General features: G+C 36.9%; 1 protein-coding gene across 1 annotated transcript in view; it reads right to left on the bottom strand.

The window, feature by feature from the left end:
* Positions 1–17,792, bottom strand: part of Idh3b (isocitrate dehydrogenase [NAD] subunit beta, mitochondrial) — a 302,997-nt gene extending 285,205 nt beyond the window's left edge. The window contains exon 1 of the mRNA XM_089093086.1: positions 17,711–17,792. Within this exon, the coding sequence (XP_088949212.1) occupies positions 17,711–17,734 (24 nt within the window). The 5' untranslated portion in view covers positions 17,735–17,792. The remainder of the gene's footprint in view (positions 1–17,710) is intronic.
* Positions 17,793–21,299: the final 3,507 nt, after the last annotated feature.

Genomic DNA, 21,299 nt, shown 5'->3' with positions numbered 1-21,299 from the left:
CAAGTCAACGTCACCATCACCACCAACGGCCAGTATACAAAAGGGTAGCGGTCGTTACACAACGTGTTTACGTTCAAAATAGTTGAATTTCTAAAAGGTGGTTAAGAAAATATTGGTGAGGCGGGGAGTTTAAGTTCCCCCACCACTCTTTCCAAAGTCACTGGTGTTCACACTAAAAGTGTACAAGACTATCTACAAAATGAACCAAGTGACACTCTGCATAGAAATCGTAGACTCCGTGCCAATCAATATCGAACAACTAAAGCCTTTTACCCACTGCATATAGTGCAACCAGATATCCTGACTCTAAATGACATTCAATGACGTCAAAATGCACCGTACAAGTACATCCTACTTGCAATCAGTGTTTATAGTCGCTATGCATATGCAATTCCATTCCGATCGAAGAGAGGCGTTGAAGTTGCTCAGGCCATTGAAAGTATTCTCCAACAGGATTCATATAAAAAAAATTCAAACGGATCGCGGTAGTGAATTTGTTAATCCCCATGTTGCAAAAGTACTAGAGAAATATAGTAAACTGCTCTATCATCGTCACAGTCCTATCAAGGATGCATTTGCCGAACGATTGATAAGAACTATTAGACTTTTAATTTAAAGATATTGTAATTTGAAAAATACACCTGCTTTTATTCATGATCTAGATAAAATCATGTTGATTTATAATCAGCGACCTCATTGATTAATGTCCGACTGTACGCCAACGGATGTTCATCATTCTGATCATGATACATTTGACACGTGTCTTAAACAGTATTCCAATGAATCGGCTGTCAAGAAGAAGAAAAATAAATTCAATGTTGGTGATACCGTTCGAATTAATAGAACAACTAATGTTTTTGAAAAGGGGAATTACTTGTGGTCCACTGAACTTTTTAAAGTGGCAAAAATCCTAGACACTAAACCCATAACTTATCGCCTGCGTGATACCAAAGATGAAGAGATTCTCAGCGGCTTTTATGACTATGAACTACAAAAAGTTAAAAATGCTAGTGAAATCTATCAAATTGAAAAGATATTAAAGAGATGTACTCGTAGGGGTAAGAGACAGTTACTTGTTCGGTGGCTAGGATACAATTCTGATTTTGATTCTTGGATCGTTTTTAAAAATATTGACAATGCCTAATGTTTTCTATGCAACATTAATGTCCAACGTTTCCTATCCTTTTTACAATGACATGAATACAACAAGTGATTTTTGGACAAAACTCTCCCCTGCCATCAAATTCGATGGTGCATATGAAGTGGCTCTTGTTGACTGTATTCTCAAAAATACCTATGACATCCCGAGAAAGGATCGTGAGTATGATATAAAAGTTATACCATTCGATTGGACACTCTTTGTCGACTATGAATGGGTTGAAGCACTTAAATCTAGTGACTATCCACATGTCAAATTGAAATATATTAAATATAATAATATGGGAGATTTGTGTCGTGCAATCTATAAAAAAATCTCATATTGTAGGAATGGTACATTCTATTTTAATTATTCATTGGAACAAGATAGGATATTCATTACCTCACCTGTTGACACTGAAACAATTATTCTCAATGATAATCTGAGAGATGTTCTTGGCTTTAAACAGAATATGATCAATGGGAAAAATGCTGGCACCCTTTACGGGATGAATTAAATTATTTTTGTTGATTATCCACCTGGTTTTGCTTTGGACTTTTGCATATTTTTCTATGCATCCTTTGGAGAAACGTCGAGAGTCGGTAATTCAAATGCCCCCCTCCTACGTGTCCTTGAACGAAAAACAAATCATGAATTTGTTGATCACTATAATATAAAGCATCTTCAGTATGTTACCGTAAACATCTCCTATTTGGAACTCTTTCAGTTAACACTAAGAAGTAATTTGGTTGATCTTTTAACAATAACAAAAGACCTAGCAGTGATTACACGCCATTTTCGATCCATTGTTAACGACAGCAAAATCACCTAAAATGAACAATAGAAGAATTCCATGTGTCTGTCCCAATATCGATTACTATGTTGGTGCTTTGAGTCCACGTCAAATAGGCACTGGATTGGACTATTACAAGGGGCGTACTACAATGTCTGCGTATGGTCTTGGTATCTGCTTTGCTAGGCTATTTCGTTCTGCACCACCCCTTGCCATAAAATATATTGAACCTGCTGCGTCTGATTTTTCTGCCTCTACACTACAGGACTGAGGGTCGGACAAGAATTTCAAAAAGAGTGTTAAGGGGAATGTTAGATCTTTAGCATGAGCCGTTGGTGAGCGAATAAAATTTTGACAAAATGGGGAGGGATTGAAGAGGATGCGTTCACGTCATTCACTCATCAGTCTCCACCCAGGCAGGAAGCAAAGGACATCAACAAGGACTTTGAGGAATAAAACAAGGAAGACCAATAAGCAGAATAAAAAGAAGAAAAAGAAAAGGATTCTTAGATCAAAGAAGGATTTCTTCTCTTAAGATGACTTATCTCCCTCACAAGGAGTCATATCCATCAATTAGTTCCTCATTGAATCTACTCAATGCTGAAAATGTTGATGTCAGTGTCAAGTATGGCTACTATGAACAGTTTCACCCCCCAACAACCCCTCTCGGAAAATATACACTTTCTAATATTTTTCAATGAAGACTATTTCATTGATTTGTCGTCAACATTTATTGATTTAAATGTCGTGGTGAAGAAAAAGTCAGATAATACTACTCCAAATGCCGGCGATGGTCTCTCCTTTGAAAACTGTATTCTACACAACCTATTCAAACAAATTAATGTATTTATTAATGGAACATTGGTGAGCACTAGCAATAATTTATCAAACTATACAAGCTATATAAAATTTATGATGATGACACCAAAGGCTTACAAGAAGTTGAGAGGAACATCATTAGGATATGAATATCTGTCACGTGTTGATAGTGACGGTGATTTGACTACTGCAGTGACTCAGGAGTATCATCTAGTTGGAAAATTAAATCATGAGATATTCAATATATCCCAATGGCTACCCCCCAATGTCAAGATTGACATAAAGCTACAGATGGCCCCATCGAATTTCATTTTGAGAAAAACAATTCCTGCAGCACCCGATACAAATGTCATTATCACATCGGCAATTCTTCACTTCCGAAAACAACAAGTTATCAGCTCTGTTGCATTGGCAGTGGAAAAGCTAAGAGCCAATGGCAACAACATTAAACTTCTTGTTCCCCATACGATCACTAATCAGCGGCATAGTGCCATCGGTTCTTGTAGCTATAGTAATTCGTCATACATCATAGGAGGGATCCCATCAAAATTGGCTTTGACTTTTTTAAAGATTGGCAGTGCTGTAGGATCATAGACTGAATCCCCCCATAGTTGTCTGTTTGTCGGTCTTCTAGTCTCTTTTGCAAAGTGAATGGTATTCCACTGTACACTTTATCATTTGACAAAAAATCCTATAGAACTCTGTACGAGTTGACTATGCAATCTCTAGATCATGACTCTCAACTATTTGAAAATGGAATAACCGATTCAATGTTTTCAAAAAATCATGGGGTTATTGTTTTGGATTTTTAAGGCACAAAGAATATAACCATAGTACGAAGAGGGAATGTTCGTTTAGAGTGTATATTTGCCAATACTCTGACCAAGAGTATCACGCTAATATCACTGAGTGAATTTGAAACCTATTGTGAAATCACCCCCAACGGCAGTGTTCTACTAGACCTAGCACCCTGAACACAAACCAAATAATCAACGTATTTAGTATGGATCCATACATGTCCCGGTACAAGTCCTATTGCATACCTTCGTACTTCATTGAAAAAATTCCAAGTGTTAACAACACCCTAATCATTGTTAATAGCAGTCCATCGACTTTGAAGACCAGTCATTGGCTATGCATCCATCAAACAGCGAAGAATATTGAATTTTTTTACCCTCTTGGCCTATCGTATAAATTCTACGCTCCATACATCAGCAACTTTATTGAAAGTAGGGGGAAAATCATTAATCAAAATCAACGAAGAGTACAGGATTTAACGACTAAGACATGTGGCTTTCATGCACTACTCTTTTTCATGTTCAGATGTCGTGGCTACACCTACAAGCAGTTTCTCGACATCTACGTTGACCTACCTCGATTGAACGACTTTCTAGTGGAGAATATACTTACAAGTGTATTTAATATCGATTTTAGTGCCCTAAGAATAAAATGTTCTAAAGATGTATGTGAAATTGTTTATTAATAAAAAAAAAAAAATTATATACATTATAAAACTACTTTTCTACTCTTTTAGATTTAATCCACTACTGGGTATTTGTTGACAACAACTAGTGAGAGTCGATTATCTGAATTCACAGTGTACTGATCCTGATGTACTGCAATGTCAGGGTCACATTTTCTACAGTAGAGTGTGACTTCACTCTTGTCATATCTCTTTGTATAGGTCTGGGGGTCTGGGGGGTTGCGTTGACCCTGGAGTTTTTGTTATCTGATCTTTTGATGTGTTATAACAAAATGACTATCTCAAAAATGTGGTCGGATGGATTTGGGGTAGAAAGGGAAGAAGGACTAGTTGCCCTCCAGTCCCTCTTGACTCTTAAAAAGGGAAATAGAACTGTCAATGTCCAATAGAATGAGCCCCTGATGAAGGTTATACAATCATTCCTTCCACAAAAAAACTGATATGCCTTGGGGCATAATTTATAACACTTGTCCCTGGGTTCTGGGGAGGGGTGGGGGAGTTGTATAAACCTCTGAGTTTTTGTTATGTGATCTTTGGTCTATTTTTGGACAAAAAGAATATCTCATAAATTCAATTGGATGCATTTGGGGAAAACACGGTTGGTGGGTGGGGGAGCTAGTTGCCATCAGATTACTTTTGACTCTCAAAATGGGAACTAGAACTTTAGATTTCTAGTCATTTGAGTCCCCCCTGAAGTTTACCTTTTCCATAAAAACCTTATATAGCCCCACCCATAAGTTTCAACCTTCCCCCAAGCTATGAGGGGGGCGATGGTATGTAAACCGGAAGTTTTTTTTATATGATCATTGGACTATTTCAAACGAAATGGCTATCTGAAAATTTTAAATAAATGCGTTTGGGGAAAAGAGGGTATGTGTGAGGGGGGGGGGGCTAGATGCCCTTTGTTAACTTTTGACTCTTAAAAAGATAACTAGAACTTTTAATCAAATGATCCACCTCTTAAGTTTATATGACCCATCCTTACATAAAAACCTTATATGCCCCTATTGCATAACTTATAACTCTTGCCTCCCAGCTTTAAGGGGTCGTATCAACCCTGGAGTTTTTGTTATTTATCTTTAAACTGTTTTGAACAAAATGGTTATCACAAAATTTTGATTGGATGCATTTGGGGAAAAAAACAGTCTTGCAGAGGGTGGGGATCTAGTTGCCCTCTGATCACTTTTGACCTAAAAACATCACTAGAAATTCTGATTTACAATCGAATGAGCCCCCTCTGAAGTTTACAATACCATCCCTTCCATAAAACCTTACATACCCCAGGGGCATAACTAACAACACTTGCCCCCAGGTTCTGGGGAGTTGTGTTATCCCTGGAGTTTTTGTTATATGATTTTTGTCTAATTTGAAAAAAAAAACTGCTATATAAGAAATTTTATTTGACGCATTTGGGGAAAAAGGGCTGGTGGGAGGGCCTAGCTACCATCACATCACTTTTGACTTTTAAAAAGGGAAACAAAACTTTTAAATCCTAATCATTTGAATCCCCTCCGAAGTTTAAACGACCACCTCTTCCATAAAACCTTACATATTCCCAGGCACAAGTTACAACCCTAGTTCCCCTGATTTCTGGGGAGGAGGGGGGGGGGTATTTTGATCCCAAAGTTTTTGTTATCTGATCGTTGGACTATTTCAAAGAAAATTCATATATCAAATTGATCAGATGCACTTAAGGAAGAGAGGGTGTGTGTGTGGGGGGGGGGTAGATTTACTCCAATCAATTTCGACTCTTTAAAATCTAACTGGAACAAAACAATTTAAACCCCTTGGCACCAGGCTTTGAGGTTGTGTTGACCCCACAGTTTTTGTTATCTGATGATTGAACTATTTTCAATAATATGGCTATCTCAAAATTTTTATCTGATGGGTTTGGGAAAAAAGTGGGGGAGGCTAGTTGCCATCGGATCACTTTTGACTCTTAAAAAGGGAAATAGAACCTTAAATTTCTAATCATTTGAGTCCCCTTCAAAGTTATATGCCCCAGGGTCATAACTAAAAACGCTTGCCCCCAGGTTCTGGGGGGGGGGGTTGTATTATCCCTGAAGTTTTGTTATATTATTTTTGTCTAATTTTAACCAAACTGCTACATAAAATAATTGATTTGACTCATTTGGGGAAAGAGTCGGTGGGGTGGGGAGGGGGGATTGTAGCTGCCATCAGATCATTTTTGACTCTTAAAAAGGGAACTAAAACTGTGAACTTCTGATCATTTGAGTCTCTCCGAAGTTTATACGACCACCTCTTCCATAAAACCATATATGCCCCCGCGCACAAGTTACAACCCTTAGTTCCCCTGATTAAGGGGGGGGGGGTATTTCGATTCCGAAGTTTTGTGATCTGATCGTTGGACTATTTCAAAGAAAATTCTTATCTCAAATTGGTCAGATGCATTTAAGGAAAAGAGGGTGTGTGTGTTGGGGGGGGGGGGGGGGGTAGATGCCCTCCAATCAATTTCGACTCTTGAAAATCTGACTGGAAAAAAAACATATATGCCCCTGGGGCATAATTTAAATCCCTTGGCACCAGGCTCTTGGGGTTGTGTTTTCCCCAGAGTTTTTTTTATCTGATGGAACTATTTTCAATAAAATGGCTATCTCAAAATTTTTCTCTGATGGGTTTGGAAAAAAAATGGAGGAGGCTAGTTGCCATCAGATCACTTTTGACTCTTAAAAAGGGAACTAGAACTTTAAATTTCTAATCATTCGAGTCCCCTTGAAAATTTATACGACAGCCTCTTCCATGAAAACTTTATATGTCCCCTGGGTATAAATTACAACCTTCCCCCAGGTTTGGGAGGGGGGGACTATGTTGACCCCAAAGTTTTTATCATCTGATTGTTGGACTATTTAGCCATCTCAAAATTTTTATTGGATGCAGGGAAAAGAGGATGTGGAGAGGGGGTATATGTGTGCTGATCACTTTTGATGATTCTTAAAAAGGTAACTAGAACTTTAAATTTCCAATCAAATGAGCCACCTCTGATGTTTATACAGCCACCCCTTGCGTAAACCCTTATCTACCCCTGGGGCATAGCTTACAACACTTCCCCGTGGGCTTTAGAGGGATTTAGTTGACCCCTGAGTTTTTGTTATTTGATCTTTAAACTATTTTGAACAAAATTGCTATCTCAAAATTTTGATTGGATACATTTGGGGGGGGGGGTGAAAGGTCCGGGGGGCTAATTGCCATCCAATCACTCTTGACTCTTAATTAGGGCTCAATAAATTCTGATTTACAATTGAATGAGCCCTCTTTGAAATTTATACAACCGCCCTTTCGATAAAAAAAAAAACCTTATATGCCCCCTGGGCATAATTTAAAACACTTGCCCCCAGGTTTTGGTGGGCTGTATTATCCCTGGAGTCTTTGTTATATCATCTTTGGTATATTTTGAACAAAATGTCTGTATAAAAACTCGATCAGATACAACTGGGGAAAAGAGGATTGGGGGCTAGTTGCCATTGGATCACTTTTGACTCTTAAAAAGGGAATTAGGACTTTCATTTCGAATCATTTGACCTCTCCAAGGTTTATACAACCTCTTCTTCCGTAAAAATTGTATATGCCCTCAGGGCATAAGTTACAACCCATCCCCCGGGATCTGGGGGGGGGGAGTGGTTGGTATGTTGACCCCAAAATTTTTGTTATCTGATTGTTGGACTATTTTAAACAAACTGGCAATCTCAAAATTTTGATCAGATACATTTGGAGAAACAAGGGTGTGTGTGGGGGGGGGGGGGGAAGATGCTCTCTGATCTCTTTTTACTCATATAAGGCAACAAGAACTTTCAATTTCCAGTCAAATGAGCCACCGAAGAAGTTTATATGGCCTATCATTACACAAAAACCTTATATACCCCTGGGGCATAAATTAAAATACTTTCCCCTGTGCTCTGGGGGCTTGTGCTGACCCAGGAGTTTTTGTTATCTAGTATGTGAACAATTTCTAACAAAATGGCTATCTCAAAATTTTTATAGGATGGGTTTGTGGAAAAAGGGCATGGGGGGCTAGTTGCCCTCTGATCTCTTTTGACTCTAAAAGCGAACTGGAACTTTCAATTTACAATCAAATGAGCCCTCTCTGAATTTTATACAAGCATTCCTTCCATAAGAACAATATGTGCCCCCAGGGCATAACTAACGCCTGCCCCTGGACCCTGGGGGGGTTGTGTCAACGCTGGAGTTTTTGTTATGGTATCTAATATTTGAACTATTTTTAGCAAAATTGCTATCTCGAAATTTTTATTGAATACATTTGGGGAAAAAAGAAATGGGAGGGGCTGGTTGCCCTCTGATCACTTTTGACTCTTAAAAAGGGCACTAGAACTTCCAATTGAATGAGCCCCATTCAAAGTTTATACAAACATCCCATCCATATGAAGTATCTCTGAGAAAAAAATAAAACATTGGAGTCATATGGCCTTTACTGTAGGCAATACTATAGTGTCACCTCTGACTCTTACCTGAATTATCTGAAGTAAAATATTTTAATTTTAGTTAATTAATAAATATAATAAATGCCATGAATTATAGAGGGCAAATTCAAAATATACATAATAAAAGTTCTTATGGAATACACTTTTTAGGTTTCCTTCAATAAAATTAGTATATAGATATATTCATTATTATCTTAATTCATATTTGGTTTATTCTAATAAAATACTAATGCTGGCTAAGCAAAGAAATAATTCCAGTGACAAGTCTTATTGCAGTCATATAATGGTTCAATTATGAAATTTCACATTCATTATGTCTTGAAGAAAAGCACAAGCTCTAATTAAGATAAATGCAATTTTAAATTTTGCAGTAACACGAAAATAGCCAATCAAGAAGTTTAATAAGTTTGATTTTTGTTGTAATCTATGCACATTCAAGCCAACAAAAAAAAAAAATATTGTTATCCTAACTCTGTCAAAGCAACTTTCAACAGGTATAATTATTATATTTACAAGGTAGTATTGTAAACATAGTCCCTTTCTAAACTCGTTATAGTAATAACAAAATACTTATTTCATTATTATCAAATATGACTTAAATAAATGTCTTTGAATATTCCAAACATCGCTGGTTTTGGTCAAAAACTTTATAATTTTCACAGTTTCTTGCTATTTGTTTCTTTGCTGTTTTCATGCTTACTTTTACTGCTAAATAAACTATTTTAACCAGTTAATTAAATATAAAAGAAAACAAGTTTTTCAACTGAAAGTAAGGAGCAACATTAAAAGTCAAACAGAAATTATTCCATATATAAGGGGGGCTGCCCCCTCCTTAATATCTTGCTTGTTATGCTAAGTGTTTTAAAAAAGATTCTTATCCTAATTAAATTACCCTTGTGTTTCAGCAGTTATTCTTAGAGAATTGGGACAAAAAGTCAAACTTACCCATAAAGAACAAGGTATGAAGGAGGGGGCTATCCCCTCATATATGGAATATTTTCTGTTTATTTTAAGTTGTAATGTTGCTCCTTACTTTCAGTTGAAAAACTTAGTTTTTTTTCAACTTTTAATTACCTTTCAAGTTATGCTGTGAAATCCCCCCCCCCCCCCTTGCGTAAAATTCTCCCTATGGAAAATTTCCACCCAAAATTTCTATATATTTCTGAATAACAAAAATTATATGTAAGCAATTGGGAAATTGCTAATTTACAGAGATTTCCCCAGGGGCTGAAGGGGTATATCACCCCAAGACACATAGTTACAAGGTTTTTCAACTATGCTAGGCCCAATGGCCAGATCAAAATTTTGATCAGATGCCTTTGGGGATGGAATGCCTTTGGGGATGGAATCTGATGCATTTAGGGCATGGAGGAGGGGGGGCTAGTCACCCTCCAATCTCTTTTGACTCTCAACAAGTGAACCAGAACTTTCAATTTTCAGTCAAATGAGACCTCTCCAAAGTTTATACGAGCATCCCTTCCATAAGAAATAATAGGAAGGATTCGGAGAATCCTTAAATTACAACTCTTGCCCTGAGGGCTGTGGGGGAGTTGTCATCCTCAAAGACCTAATTTCCAGAACTTAAAACTACGTTTAATAAAATGGCTGTCTCAAAATTTTGAATGGATGTGTTTGGGGAAAAGGTGGGCGTGATAGGGGGATTAGTTGCCCTCCAATCACTTTTGACTATTAAAAAGGGCACTGGCCCTTTGAATTTCCAATCGAATGAGCGTTTTTTGAAGTTTCTACGACAACGCCTTCTATAAAAACCTTATATGCCCCCAGGGCATAACTTAAAACTCTTGCCGTGAGGGTTGTGGGGGCGTGTCCTCCTCAAAAACATATTTTCTATAAGTACATCACCTACACTGAAAAAAATAGCTAACACCAAATTTCGAGGGGATGGGTTGGGGAAAAGGCGGGGCGTGGGGGGGGGGATAGTTTACCACACAACAAGTTCAACTATTAAAAGGGAACTAGCACTTTGAATTTCAAATCGAATGAGACTTTTTTGAAGTGTCTACAACAACGCCTTCTATAAAAACCTTATATTCCCCCAGGTCATATCTTAAAACCCTTGCCCTGAAGGTTGTGGGGAGTTTCCTCCTCAAAAACGTATTTTCTATCTGGAAATCATCTACGCTGAACATAATGGCAATCTCAAAATTGCGATGGGATGTGTTTGGGCAAACGATGGGCGTCGGGGGGGGGGGAGCTATTTCCACTCCAATCACTTTCGACTATTAAAAAGGGCACTAGCCCTTGAATTTCCAATCGAATGAGACTGTTTTGAAATTTCTACGACAACATCTTCTATAAAAACCCTACATGACCCCGAGGCATAAATCACAATCTTTGCTCTGAGGGCTGGCGGGGTGTGTTTTCCCCGAAAATATATTTTTATCTGGAAATCAACAACGCCGAAACAAATGGCTATCTGAAAGTTCTGATTCGATGTGTTCGGGGGGATGATAGGCGTGGGGGGGGAGAGGCTAGTTACACTCCAATCACTTTTGACTATTAAAAAGGGCACTAGCCCTTTAATTTCCAATCGAATCAGCCTATTTTAAAGTTTCTACAACAATGCCTTCTATAAAAACCTTATATACCCCCAGGGCATAACTTAAAACCCTTGCCCTGAGGGTTGTGGGGGAGTATCCTCTTTAAAAATATATTTTCTATCTATACATCAACTACGCTGAACAAAATGTATATCTCAAAATATTGATTGGATGTGTTTGGGGGAATGAGGGGCGTGGGGGGGGGCTAGTTGCCCTCTAATCATTTTCGACAATTAAAATGGGAACTAGCCCTTTAATTTCCAATCGAATGAGCCTGTTTTGAAGTTTCTACAACAACGCCTTCTATATTAACCTTATATGCCCCCAGGGCATATCACTATCCCTTGGAATTTCCAATCAAATGAGCCTTTTTTGAAGTTTCTATGACAACACCTTCTTTAAAACCTTATATGCCCCCAGGTCATATCTTAAAACCCTTGCCCTGAAGGTTGTGGGGAAGTGTCCTCCTCAAAAACATATTTTCTATCTGGAAATCAACTACGCTGAACAAAATGGCTATCTCAAAAATTTGATTGGATGTGTTTGGGGAAATGATGGGCGTCGGGGGGGGGGGCTAGTTGCACTCCAATTACTTTCGACTATTAAAAAGGGCACGAGCCCTTTAATTTCCAATCGAATGAGCCTTTTTTGATGTTTCTACGACAACGTCTTCTATAAAAACCTTGTATGCCCCCATGGTATAACTTAAAACCCTTGCCCCGAGGGTTTTGGCGGTGTGTCCTCCTCAAAAATACATTTTCTATTTGGAAATCAACTACTCTGAACAAAATGGCTATCTCAAAATTTTGATTGGATGTGTTTGGGGAAATGATCAGTGTGGGGGGGGGGGGGGGGGGGGGGGGGATAGTTACACTCCAATCACTTTGGACTATTAAAAAGGGCACTAGCCCTTTAATTTCCAATCGAATGAACCTTTTTTGAAGTTTCAATGACAACGCGTCCTATAAAAACGTTATATGCCCCCATGGCATAACTTAAAACCCTTGCCCTGAGGGTAGTGGGGGAGTGTCCTCCTCAAAAATATATTTTCTAACTAGAAATCAACTACGCTGAACAAAATGGCTATCTCAAAATTTTGATTGGATGTGTTTGGAGAAATGATCGGCGTGGGGAGGGGGGGCTAGTTACACTCCAATCACTTTCGACTATTAAAAAGGGCACTAGCCCTTTAATTTCCAATCGAACGAGCCTGTTTTGAAGTTTCTACGACAACGCCTTCAATAAAAATTTTATATACCCCCAGGTCATAACTTAAAACACTGGTCCTGTGGGTTGTGGGGGATTGTTCTCCTCAAAAACATATTTTCTATCTGGAAATCAACTTTGCTGAACAAAATGGTTATCTCAAAATTTTGATTGGATGTGTTTGGGAAAATTATGGGAGTGGGGGGAGGGGGCTAGCTGCACTCAAACCACTTTTGACTATTAAAAAGGAAACTAGCCCTTTAATTTTCGATCGAATGATCCTGATTTGAAGTTTCTACGACAACACCTTCTAGAAAAACCTTATATGCCCCCAGGGCATAACTTAAAACCCTTGCCCTAAGGATTGTGGGGGAGTATCCTCCTAAAAATATATTTTCTATCTGGAAATCAACTACGCTGTCCAATCAAAATTTTGAGATAGCCATTTTGTTCAGCTTATGCCCCCAGGGCATAACTTAAAACCCTTGCCCCGAGGGTTTTGGGGTAGTGTCCTCCTCAAAAAAATATTTTCGATCTGGAAATGATCAAGACTGAACAAAATGGCTATCTAAAAATTTTGATTTGGATCTGTTTTGGGGAATGGTGGGATTGGGGGGGGGGGGGGATTGTTGCCCTCCAATCACTTTCAACTATTGAAAAGGGCACTAGCCCTTTGAATTTCCAATAGTGAAATGGTCTAAACCCCCTTATTGGAGCTATTTTTTCAATCCAATCATTGTTGTCAATTGCTGTCCACAAGTTATGCAAGCTGTCTATTGTTCATATATAAGGTTTTTATCAAAGAGGTAATAGAATTTTAAAAAATACAAAATCGATTTAACATGAAATTACTTTATTTGATTTTAAAGGTAAGGACTACTTGGCCAGTAAGCACCCCCCCCCCCCCCATGCCATAAAAACGGGATAACTTTTTCAATCAAAAACGTACAAAAATTAATTTAAAAAAAACTTTCCAAAAAAAGAGTTTTTCAAATAAAAGTAAACGTCAATTTAATCTTAATATCAGTTTGTACAAATACATGTTAAAATTCAAACTCAAAATGACCAGAAATTACTATTAAAGAATAAATGAAACCCAAAAGAAACATAAATTAAATAAACAACCAGAGCAAAAAACAAACAAAAAGTAATAATATAAATGAACACATAGATCTTAAAGCGAGCAATACTTAGGTAGAATATGAAAGTCAAGCTTAAAACGAAAAAAAATATTTTGCTATTAAAGTATAAATAAAACTCAAAACAAACAGAAATTAAATAAAAAATCAATTCGAACAAACATACAATATATATTAATGTAAATGAATATATAAATCTTAAAACAGGTAAAACTTAAATTGCAAATGCAAGTCAAGTTTGAATCGAATAAAAATTACTACGAACAAGAGTTTGGGTATCACCTCACTGCAGAAGCCTAAAACCTACTGCGTCATTGGCGCTTTACTGAAAACGAATAATATTACAAATGTTTTCTTTTGTATTTAATATTGAAAATAAATATTAAAATTACAGTAAAATTTTGAACTGATGAGCTTTTAGCAATTAATATCATTATGCATCAAATATTCAGTTTAATTTATTAGTTCTTTTCAAGATTGGTCAAGACAAATATAGTTTCATGACAAGCAAAATTTGGATACTGCCCCCTTCTTTAACTGTAAAAACCTAAAGCCTTCTGCGTCATTGGTGCTTCACTGAAAACGAATTACTCGTATATTACAAATTTATTATTTTCCAGTTCTTACAACATTGAAAATGAAAATAAAAATTACAGTGAAAAAAAATCTTGAACTGATGGATCTGTCAACAATTAATATCATTATATATCTAATATTCAATTTGATTTTGACTCATATAGTTCAAGACTCATATAGTTTTGCCATTTTTTTTTTTTTAATATTCCATTTTTTGTAACTAATCGTGTTATTTTGTTATTAGAACATTATATGGCTTATATGTATTTATATTTTAGCGGAAAACTGCACTTCAAACTTTGTGGAATATGCTTTTTATTGCATGAAACATCAAAATATAATAAAATGTCAAGTTTCGGAGTGTTCCACCACTTGCAAGCAAGTGCCATTGGTATTTTTGAATCCGCATGGTCAATTTAGGGGGTGGAGAGTAGGCTAATTCTCATAGCAGACCCATTCTGTCGTGGTATGGTTCACATTTTCAACACCTGGTGTCCGGACTATCATATAATCTACCAAGCATACAACTGCCCCAAATCAGTATCAATAAATAAATGAAACCCAAAATGAACAAAAATTAAAATAAATATTAGAGTCAAACTCAAACGAGCATAAATTAATGTGAGTAGGGTTCAAAACCCCTATGCTTTCTAAAAGCCAGAATATAATTTGTACTTTACTGAAAAAAAATTCAAATGAGTTTACTGTAAAAGAAATGTGCATTGTCAATTTAATATACATATACTGATATTTATTCCCTAAAATCTTAATTAATTTTTGATTTCTTAAAGTTACAAAAGTGAAAATATTTCAAAGAATTGTTTTCAGTAAAGCGCCAATGATGCAGTAGGTTTTAGGCTTCTGCAGTGAGACAATACCCAAACTCTTGTTTGTAGTTATTTTTATTCGATTCAAACTTGATTTGCATATTCAATTTAAGTTTCACTCCTTTTAAGATTTATTTATTCATTTACATTAATATATATTGTATGTTTGTTCACATTGATTGTTTATTTAATTTGTGTTTGTTTTAAGTTTCATTTATACTTTAATAGGAAAATATTTGTTTTTGTTTTAAGCTTGATTTTCATATTCAGTCTAAGCATTACTTGCTTTAAGATCTATTTATTCATTTATATTATTACTTGTTGTATGTTTTTTGCTTTGACTGTTTATTTAATTTCTGTTTGTTTTGGGTTTCATTTATTCTTTAATAGCAATTTCTGTTTTTTTTGAGTTTGAATTTTAACATTTATTTGTATCTCCTGAGGTTAACTTTAAAAGGGCCTTTTCTTTTCTTTGAAAAACTTATTTTTCAGAAAGTTTTTTTTAATTAATACTGGAAAAGGAAGAACATAAATCCAGCCCTGGAGTTACAAGAAAACCATTTAAAGCCTTTTTTGTCAACAGACCTTTCCAAATCAATCAAGTCCATTTCTGCATCCATTAATTATGTCAGCTTAGACTACTGAGTCAGGGAGAGAATTCCAATTGTCCAAAATGTTTGCTCTGATGTTATTCTTCTATTTGCTTAATGTTACTCTTTGTCTCTGATACTCTTTCTATTAAATCTGATGTTACTCTTCTATTTTCTTTCTCTTGTCTTTCTTTGATTCCCCTCCTCCACCCTTTTTTGTATCCTTTTAGTTCATTTTTCCTGCAAACAAAGCACATCTTCATTTCCAACTATGTTTTCCACATCTAAATCCTGAAATGAGATCTTCAATTCAAAAATTTTTCTTCATGGGACATCTTCTCCTAGGCTTGTTTCAAGGAAATCAAGAAAGAAGTTTCCACCTACATCAAGAAGATTGGCTACAACCCAGCATCTGTTGTCTTTGTCCCAATTTCTGGTTGGCATAGAGACTACATGTTGGAGCCATCTGACAGACTTCCATGTTACAATGGGTGGGCCATTGAGTGCAAAGAATGCAAGGCTGATAGCAAGACCCTCCTAGAGGCTCTTGATGCCATCCAGCCACCCAACTGAAAACCCCTTCAGGTGAGTTTAAATCAATAATGGCTGTTACTTGTCTCTTGGAACTGATCTAGGACTTTTCAACCACTTTCAGAGAATGCATTGTTTCCATTTTCAGAGTACTTCCATTTATCAACCAAATAGGACCTAAAGTCTTAACCAATGTGGTATGCTAGAACTATCAAATCCATCTTTTTCTTCTAACTTATGGTTGACATTTGTCATCAAGTTGATCAACTTCAAGGACCCACCTACTGCTGATGGCAAAGTCACCAAGGCTGCTGAGAAGGCTGGAAAGAAGAAGTGAATGGCCATTCCCTGCTGGTGTGTTCTGCATAAATCCCTGTGGTGTCTAGCCATTTGCATATGGCTATTATTACACTGCTTTCATAGAAAGAACGGATTTTCACAGAAAAGCTGTGTTGCAGCTCAATTTTATTTATAGCCACTAGCAAATGTTTCTGTTTTATATTCTATACTTTCAGCTGTGATTTTTTTGTCAAATGCTGGTCACCAGTTTCTATTGAGTATAACTCAAGCAAATTTATTTTAACTGGCCTTGTCTTCTCACTTTTTTAGTTCTCAAAAATGTCACTTTTGCTCAGGGCTACTTCTAAATGTTCAGAAAATGGCAAGATAGAGGAGGTGTTAAATGATTTTAACCACTTGACCAACCAGTTGGCTGAGTGGTTAAGGTGATTGGCATCTTTTGTTTAACTTTACAACCATATAGGTCAAAATAGATATTTTGTTGCTACAACTGTTCAGAGCTTGTCACACCAAAAGATCCTTAATAGCTACCAAAGATCAATGACTCACATCTTTTTCATATAACTTCTGAAAATGCCAAAGTGAAAATGAATCTCTATGATTCGTTCTTTACTTTTTGACTAAGGTAGGTAGCTGTATCAATAATTGATATAAAATTTTGCTCTGTTGACATTCTCATGGTGGTTTTTTTCTGCCATCTCTTCAAATTGAACTAGCACTAAACTTAATTTAGGCTATAGGTAGCATTAATGTCAAAGCTGGAAATACCTGCAGAACTCATGCAGGTAACAGACCACTAGGTAGCAGAACTAAAAAGGACAAATTTCACAGGTTTTTTGGCACTTTTTTCACAGAGTTTTAAAATTCATATTTGCAACCCTGTATATTGGGTAATTTTCTAGAAGGACACTAAAAGTATCCTTTTTTGGCTGATTTGGACACTTTTGTCCCTAAAGGTTTTGGCAACCCTACATAGCCCCCTAATTCAAGCATCCAGAGAACCAGACTTCAAGCATCACCTGCCTTTATGGTACTATATAGCTGATTTTTCACTGTCATTTCCACTTGATTCGGGAAAAGTGGCTCCAACTTTACACACACACACACCCCAGGATTGACAAAATTACATCACAGTTCACAGCCTATGCTAGCTGAAGAGGTCCAAGCAAAATCTTATTGAAGGAAACCTTAGGATTTGTCTAAGTCACAACTAATATTCTGCAAGGAATATTTTATTAAATAATACGTCCGATAGAACAAATTAACTAGAACCTGCCAAACTTTACTTACACTAATTACAGATCTAGCCTTCATTTTGGTAAGAAACGTTTTTCAATTTTGAAAATTTTCTGGAAATCGGATCAAGGTTGCCAGTGCAACAAAAGTAACAAAATCCGAGGCAGTTTCAACGCGGTCAAACAGACAGATCATGAAGAAATTTCCGCTCGCCATGCTTAACAAATAAGCCTGAAAATGACTTTTCCATGTGACTGAAACAAATTCTCCATATGAATAGAGAATTCTCCATATAACTGAAAACTAATTGAAGCTTGTTGAACTTGTAAGAACTATGGGCAAAGTGAAAAACCGAAATTAGAAGATGTAAAGTATTAAAGAGATTCCAAGACACCATTCAATGAATAAAAGTGAGTGAAATCAAATAATTTGTGGTAACAAATTTTAAATGAATGAATGTATATTCTTTATTTCCTACCTATAAAGAAAAACAAAAACTATGGAGTTCAATAAAAGAAAAAGAAAGGAAAACAAAACAAGCATGTCATAAATATATACACGAATTGCCAATGCTACCACAACTAAAATAGTAAGCCCTACCACGTGTGAGAAGAAGGCTTGTTACTCAGTTTCTTATACTGTTGGGACCTAAATGGGTTCCACCATACCTAAACGGTTAACGATGTACCTATTCTTTAACCACCAAGCGGTCTAAAGCAAAAACTGCACGTGTTTAAAATAGCACTTTCGCAACCCTCGCCTATCAGATTCCGTAAAAATATCTCAAAATAGGGTCAAACATAGAATATGTGGAAGAGCCACACTGTTATATAATTTAGAAAGGGCTTTCCGTTCAAGATTAAGTTGCGACGTAAACACAAAAGCATAACTTCATTCCCGACCTGAATGGGTTCCACCAAACCTAAACGGTTAACGATGTACCCATTCTTTAACCACCAAGCGGCCTAAAGCAAAAACTGCACGTGTTTAAAATAGCACTTTCGCAACCCTCGCTTATCAGATTCCGTAGAAATATCCCAAAATAGGGTCAAACATAGAATATGCGGGAGAGCCACACTATTATATAATCTAGAAAGGGCTTTCCGTTCAAGATTAAGTTGCTACGTAACCATACAAGCATAAGTAGTTCAAAGTTTGCGTTTAGCATTCCAAAGTCAAAGCTTCCGTGTATTCTGAATCGAAGACTCGATCGGTAGACCTAAATATGTGAGTACAGTGGTGGGTGCCACCTCACTACCACCTAGACGGATATTATTGGGCACATAACTACCGTAAAAATTAAAGAAGATGACTTGGGACTTCGCAGCATTCATACTTGATCCTATTTGTAGATATCTATCAGACAAGTTCTCAAAACTCTATTGAAGACTAGCTCTTGACCGGCACGGATTTTTGATGTGATGGCTCCATGCTTTATTCCAACGAATACAGGAAACTGACTATCTGAAAGTACATTTTCCAGCTTCAAACGATCCTTTAGATGCCTATACATATAATATAATGAGGAAACTACATCAAGACTAATACCACGGCTATGCAACTCCAACGTAGCCAGCAAACGGATAAGGGAACCAAAAGCATTCGTAAAATCGTGTACTCAGAGAACCAGAGTGCTCCCAGATGCTTCTGTATCTCTGAGCACATTACAGAGACTTGTAAGGGCATGGAAGCAACCTAAACCCAACTGGAACCCGAACTGGAATGGTGGCATAATATACTTTTCTTTTAAGTGGTCAACAATCAGAAGATCAAATAGCTTTGCGAAAACGCTTGACACAGTCACTGGCCTATATGATGAACAGCATGATTTTTGTTTATTCTTTTTCAGAATTGGGCTATCACTCCAGTGCATAAACTGTCAGGAGCGACACAACGTTAACAACCGTTTGAAAAAGTAATGCAAGGTGGTTATAGAGGAGGTCACTTGCGGCAATAAAATGCTTAGCACAAATACTGTTGGCGCCAGCTGAGAATTTCTTCTTTCTAAGCTTCAGCGCAGCCACCTTAATAAAAAAAACGGTGGTATCACAATAGAATTTAGTTTTTGACTAGAAACAAGCAACGAAGCCATATCACTATCGAAAGAACTTTCCACTCTGCTATTATGTTTTACAAACTGACTTTTGAATTGGGCAACCCACTCAAGGTCTGGGATGCATTCGGGGTCCTCGTGGTTCTGCTTCCCAGAAAGTAGGCAAGACTTTCTAAGGTAATTGGGGTCATTTACAATCTTCTCAGCCATAACCGATTTGACCGCCATTAGATACTCCTGCAGAAAATTCCTAAATATTCTCTTAGAATAAATCCGGACCGCATTTACAACCCCGGTCCTTGGCCTTTCGCTCTCGCTCCAGAGCCGCAACCACAACTTCACCCTAGCACAGGATGACACTACAACTGGGTTACTAGAACACTTGTATTTCTCACTTTTGCAACGTATTCGCCTCACTGGAATTACCACCTTATCAATACATTTCAGTGCATGGATTATTTGCTCTCAGTATAGGTTTAGTTGTAACCTTAACTGATTTTCACTTAGGCTGATACTTGGCTGTAACAGATGGTATGGAACCTTTCTGTTTCACTAGGATATGGTCGCAAGACTCATGGAACTCTGATACGCGTAGGTTACACTATATCTTCGTCAAGAACCAATTGGGTTGAGAGTCTTCAGCTTTGGCCCCCACGACGGCTATCGAGACACATAAAGAAAGATGGATACTAGTGGCGTGATCTTCCATTACTGTCACACATTGGAATGAGCTGCCTGAATCAATACATGGTCCAGGTTTGACGTAGTGCCAGCCTGTGATACGGATGTAAAGTCCTTGTTCTTTCTAAGTAATTAATTAAAAAAACTTTTTCCACAAAATAAGTTTCTCAAAGAAAAGTAAAGAACTCCATTAAACAAAAAATTAGCAAAAATAAAAAGCAAATAATATTCCAAGCCTGAAACTACCACAAATCAACGTCGATAAATAAATGAAACCCAAAACGAACAGAAATTACAATAAATAACCGAATCAAACTCAAACGTGCAGAAATTAACATTAGTAGGGCTCAAAACCCTATGCCTTCCCAAGGCCAGAACATAATTTGCACTTTACTGAAAAAAATTAATGTTTTTACTTTTATAACTTAAACAAATCAAATGATATTAACATTTTTATTACTAAATATCAGTATATGTATATCAAACTGACAATGCACACTCATTTGTATTTTTTCAGTAAAGTGCAAATTATGTTCAATTTCAATTCAATTATGTTCAATTATGCTCAATTTCCAACTGAATAAGCCCCTTTTGAAGTTTTTACGACAACTCTATCTATAAAAGCCTTATATGCACCCAGGGCAAGAACTTACAACCTTTGCCCTGGGGGTTCTGGGGGGGTTTGCCATCCTTAAATACATAATTTCCAGAACTTTTAACTACGTTGAACAAAATGGGTATCTCTAAACTTTGATTCAATGTGTTTGGGGAAATGGTGGGCGTGAGAGGGGGGTTAATTACTCTCCACTCACTTTCGACTATTAAAAAGGGCAATTTCAATTTACAATCAAATGAGCCCTTTTTGAAATTTCTACAACAACTTTCCATATAAACCTTATGTGCCCCCCG

Source organism: Artemia sp. Qi Xiang Cuo, chromosome 8, assembly GCF_049724085.1.
Source record: "Artemia sp. Qi Xiang Cuo chromosome 8, ASM4972408v1, whole genome shotgun sequence".
Taxonomy (NCBI): domain Eukaryota; kingdom Metazoa; phylum Arthropoda; class Branchiopoda; order Anostraca; family Artemiidae; genus Artemia; species Artemia sp. Qi Xiang Cuo.
The sequence above is the reverse complement of the archived record's forward strand: the minus strand, read 5'-3'. Positions and strand labels throughout refer to the sequence as shown.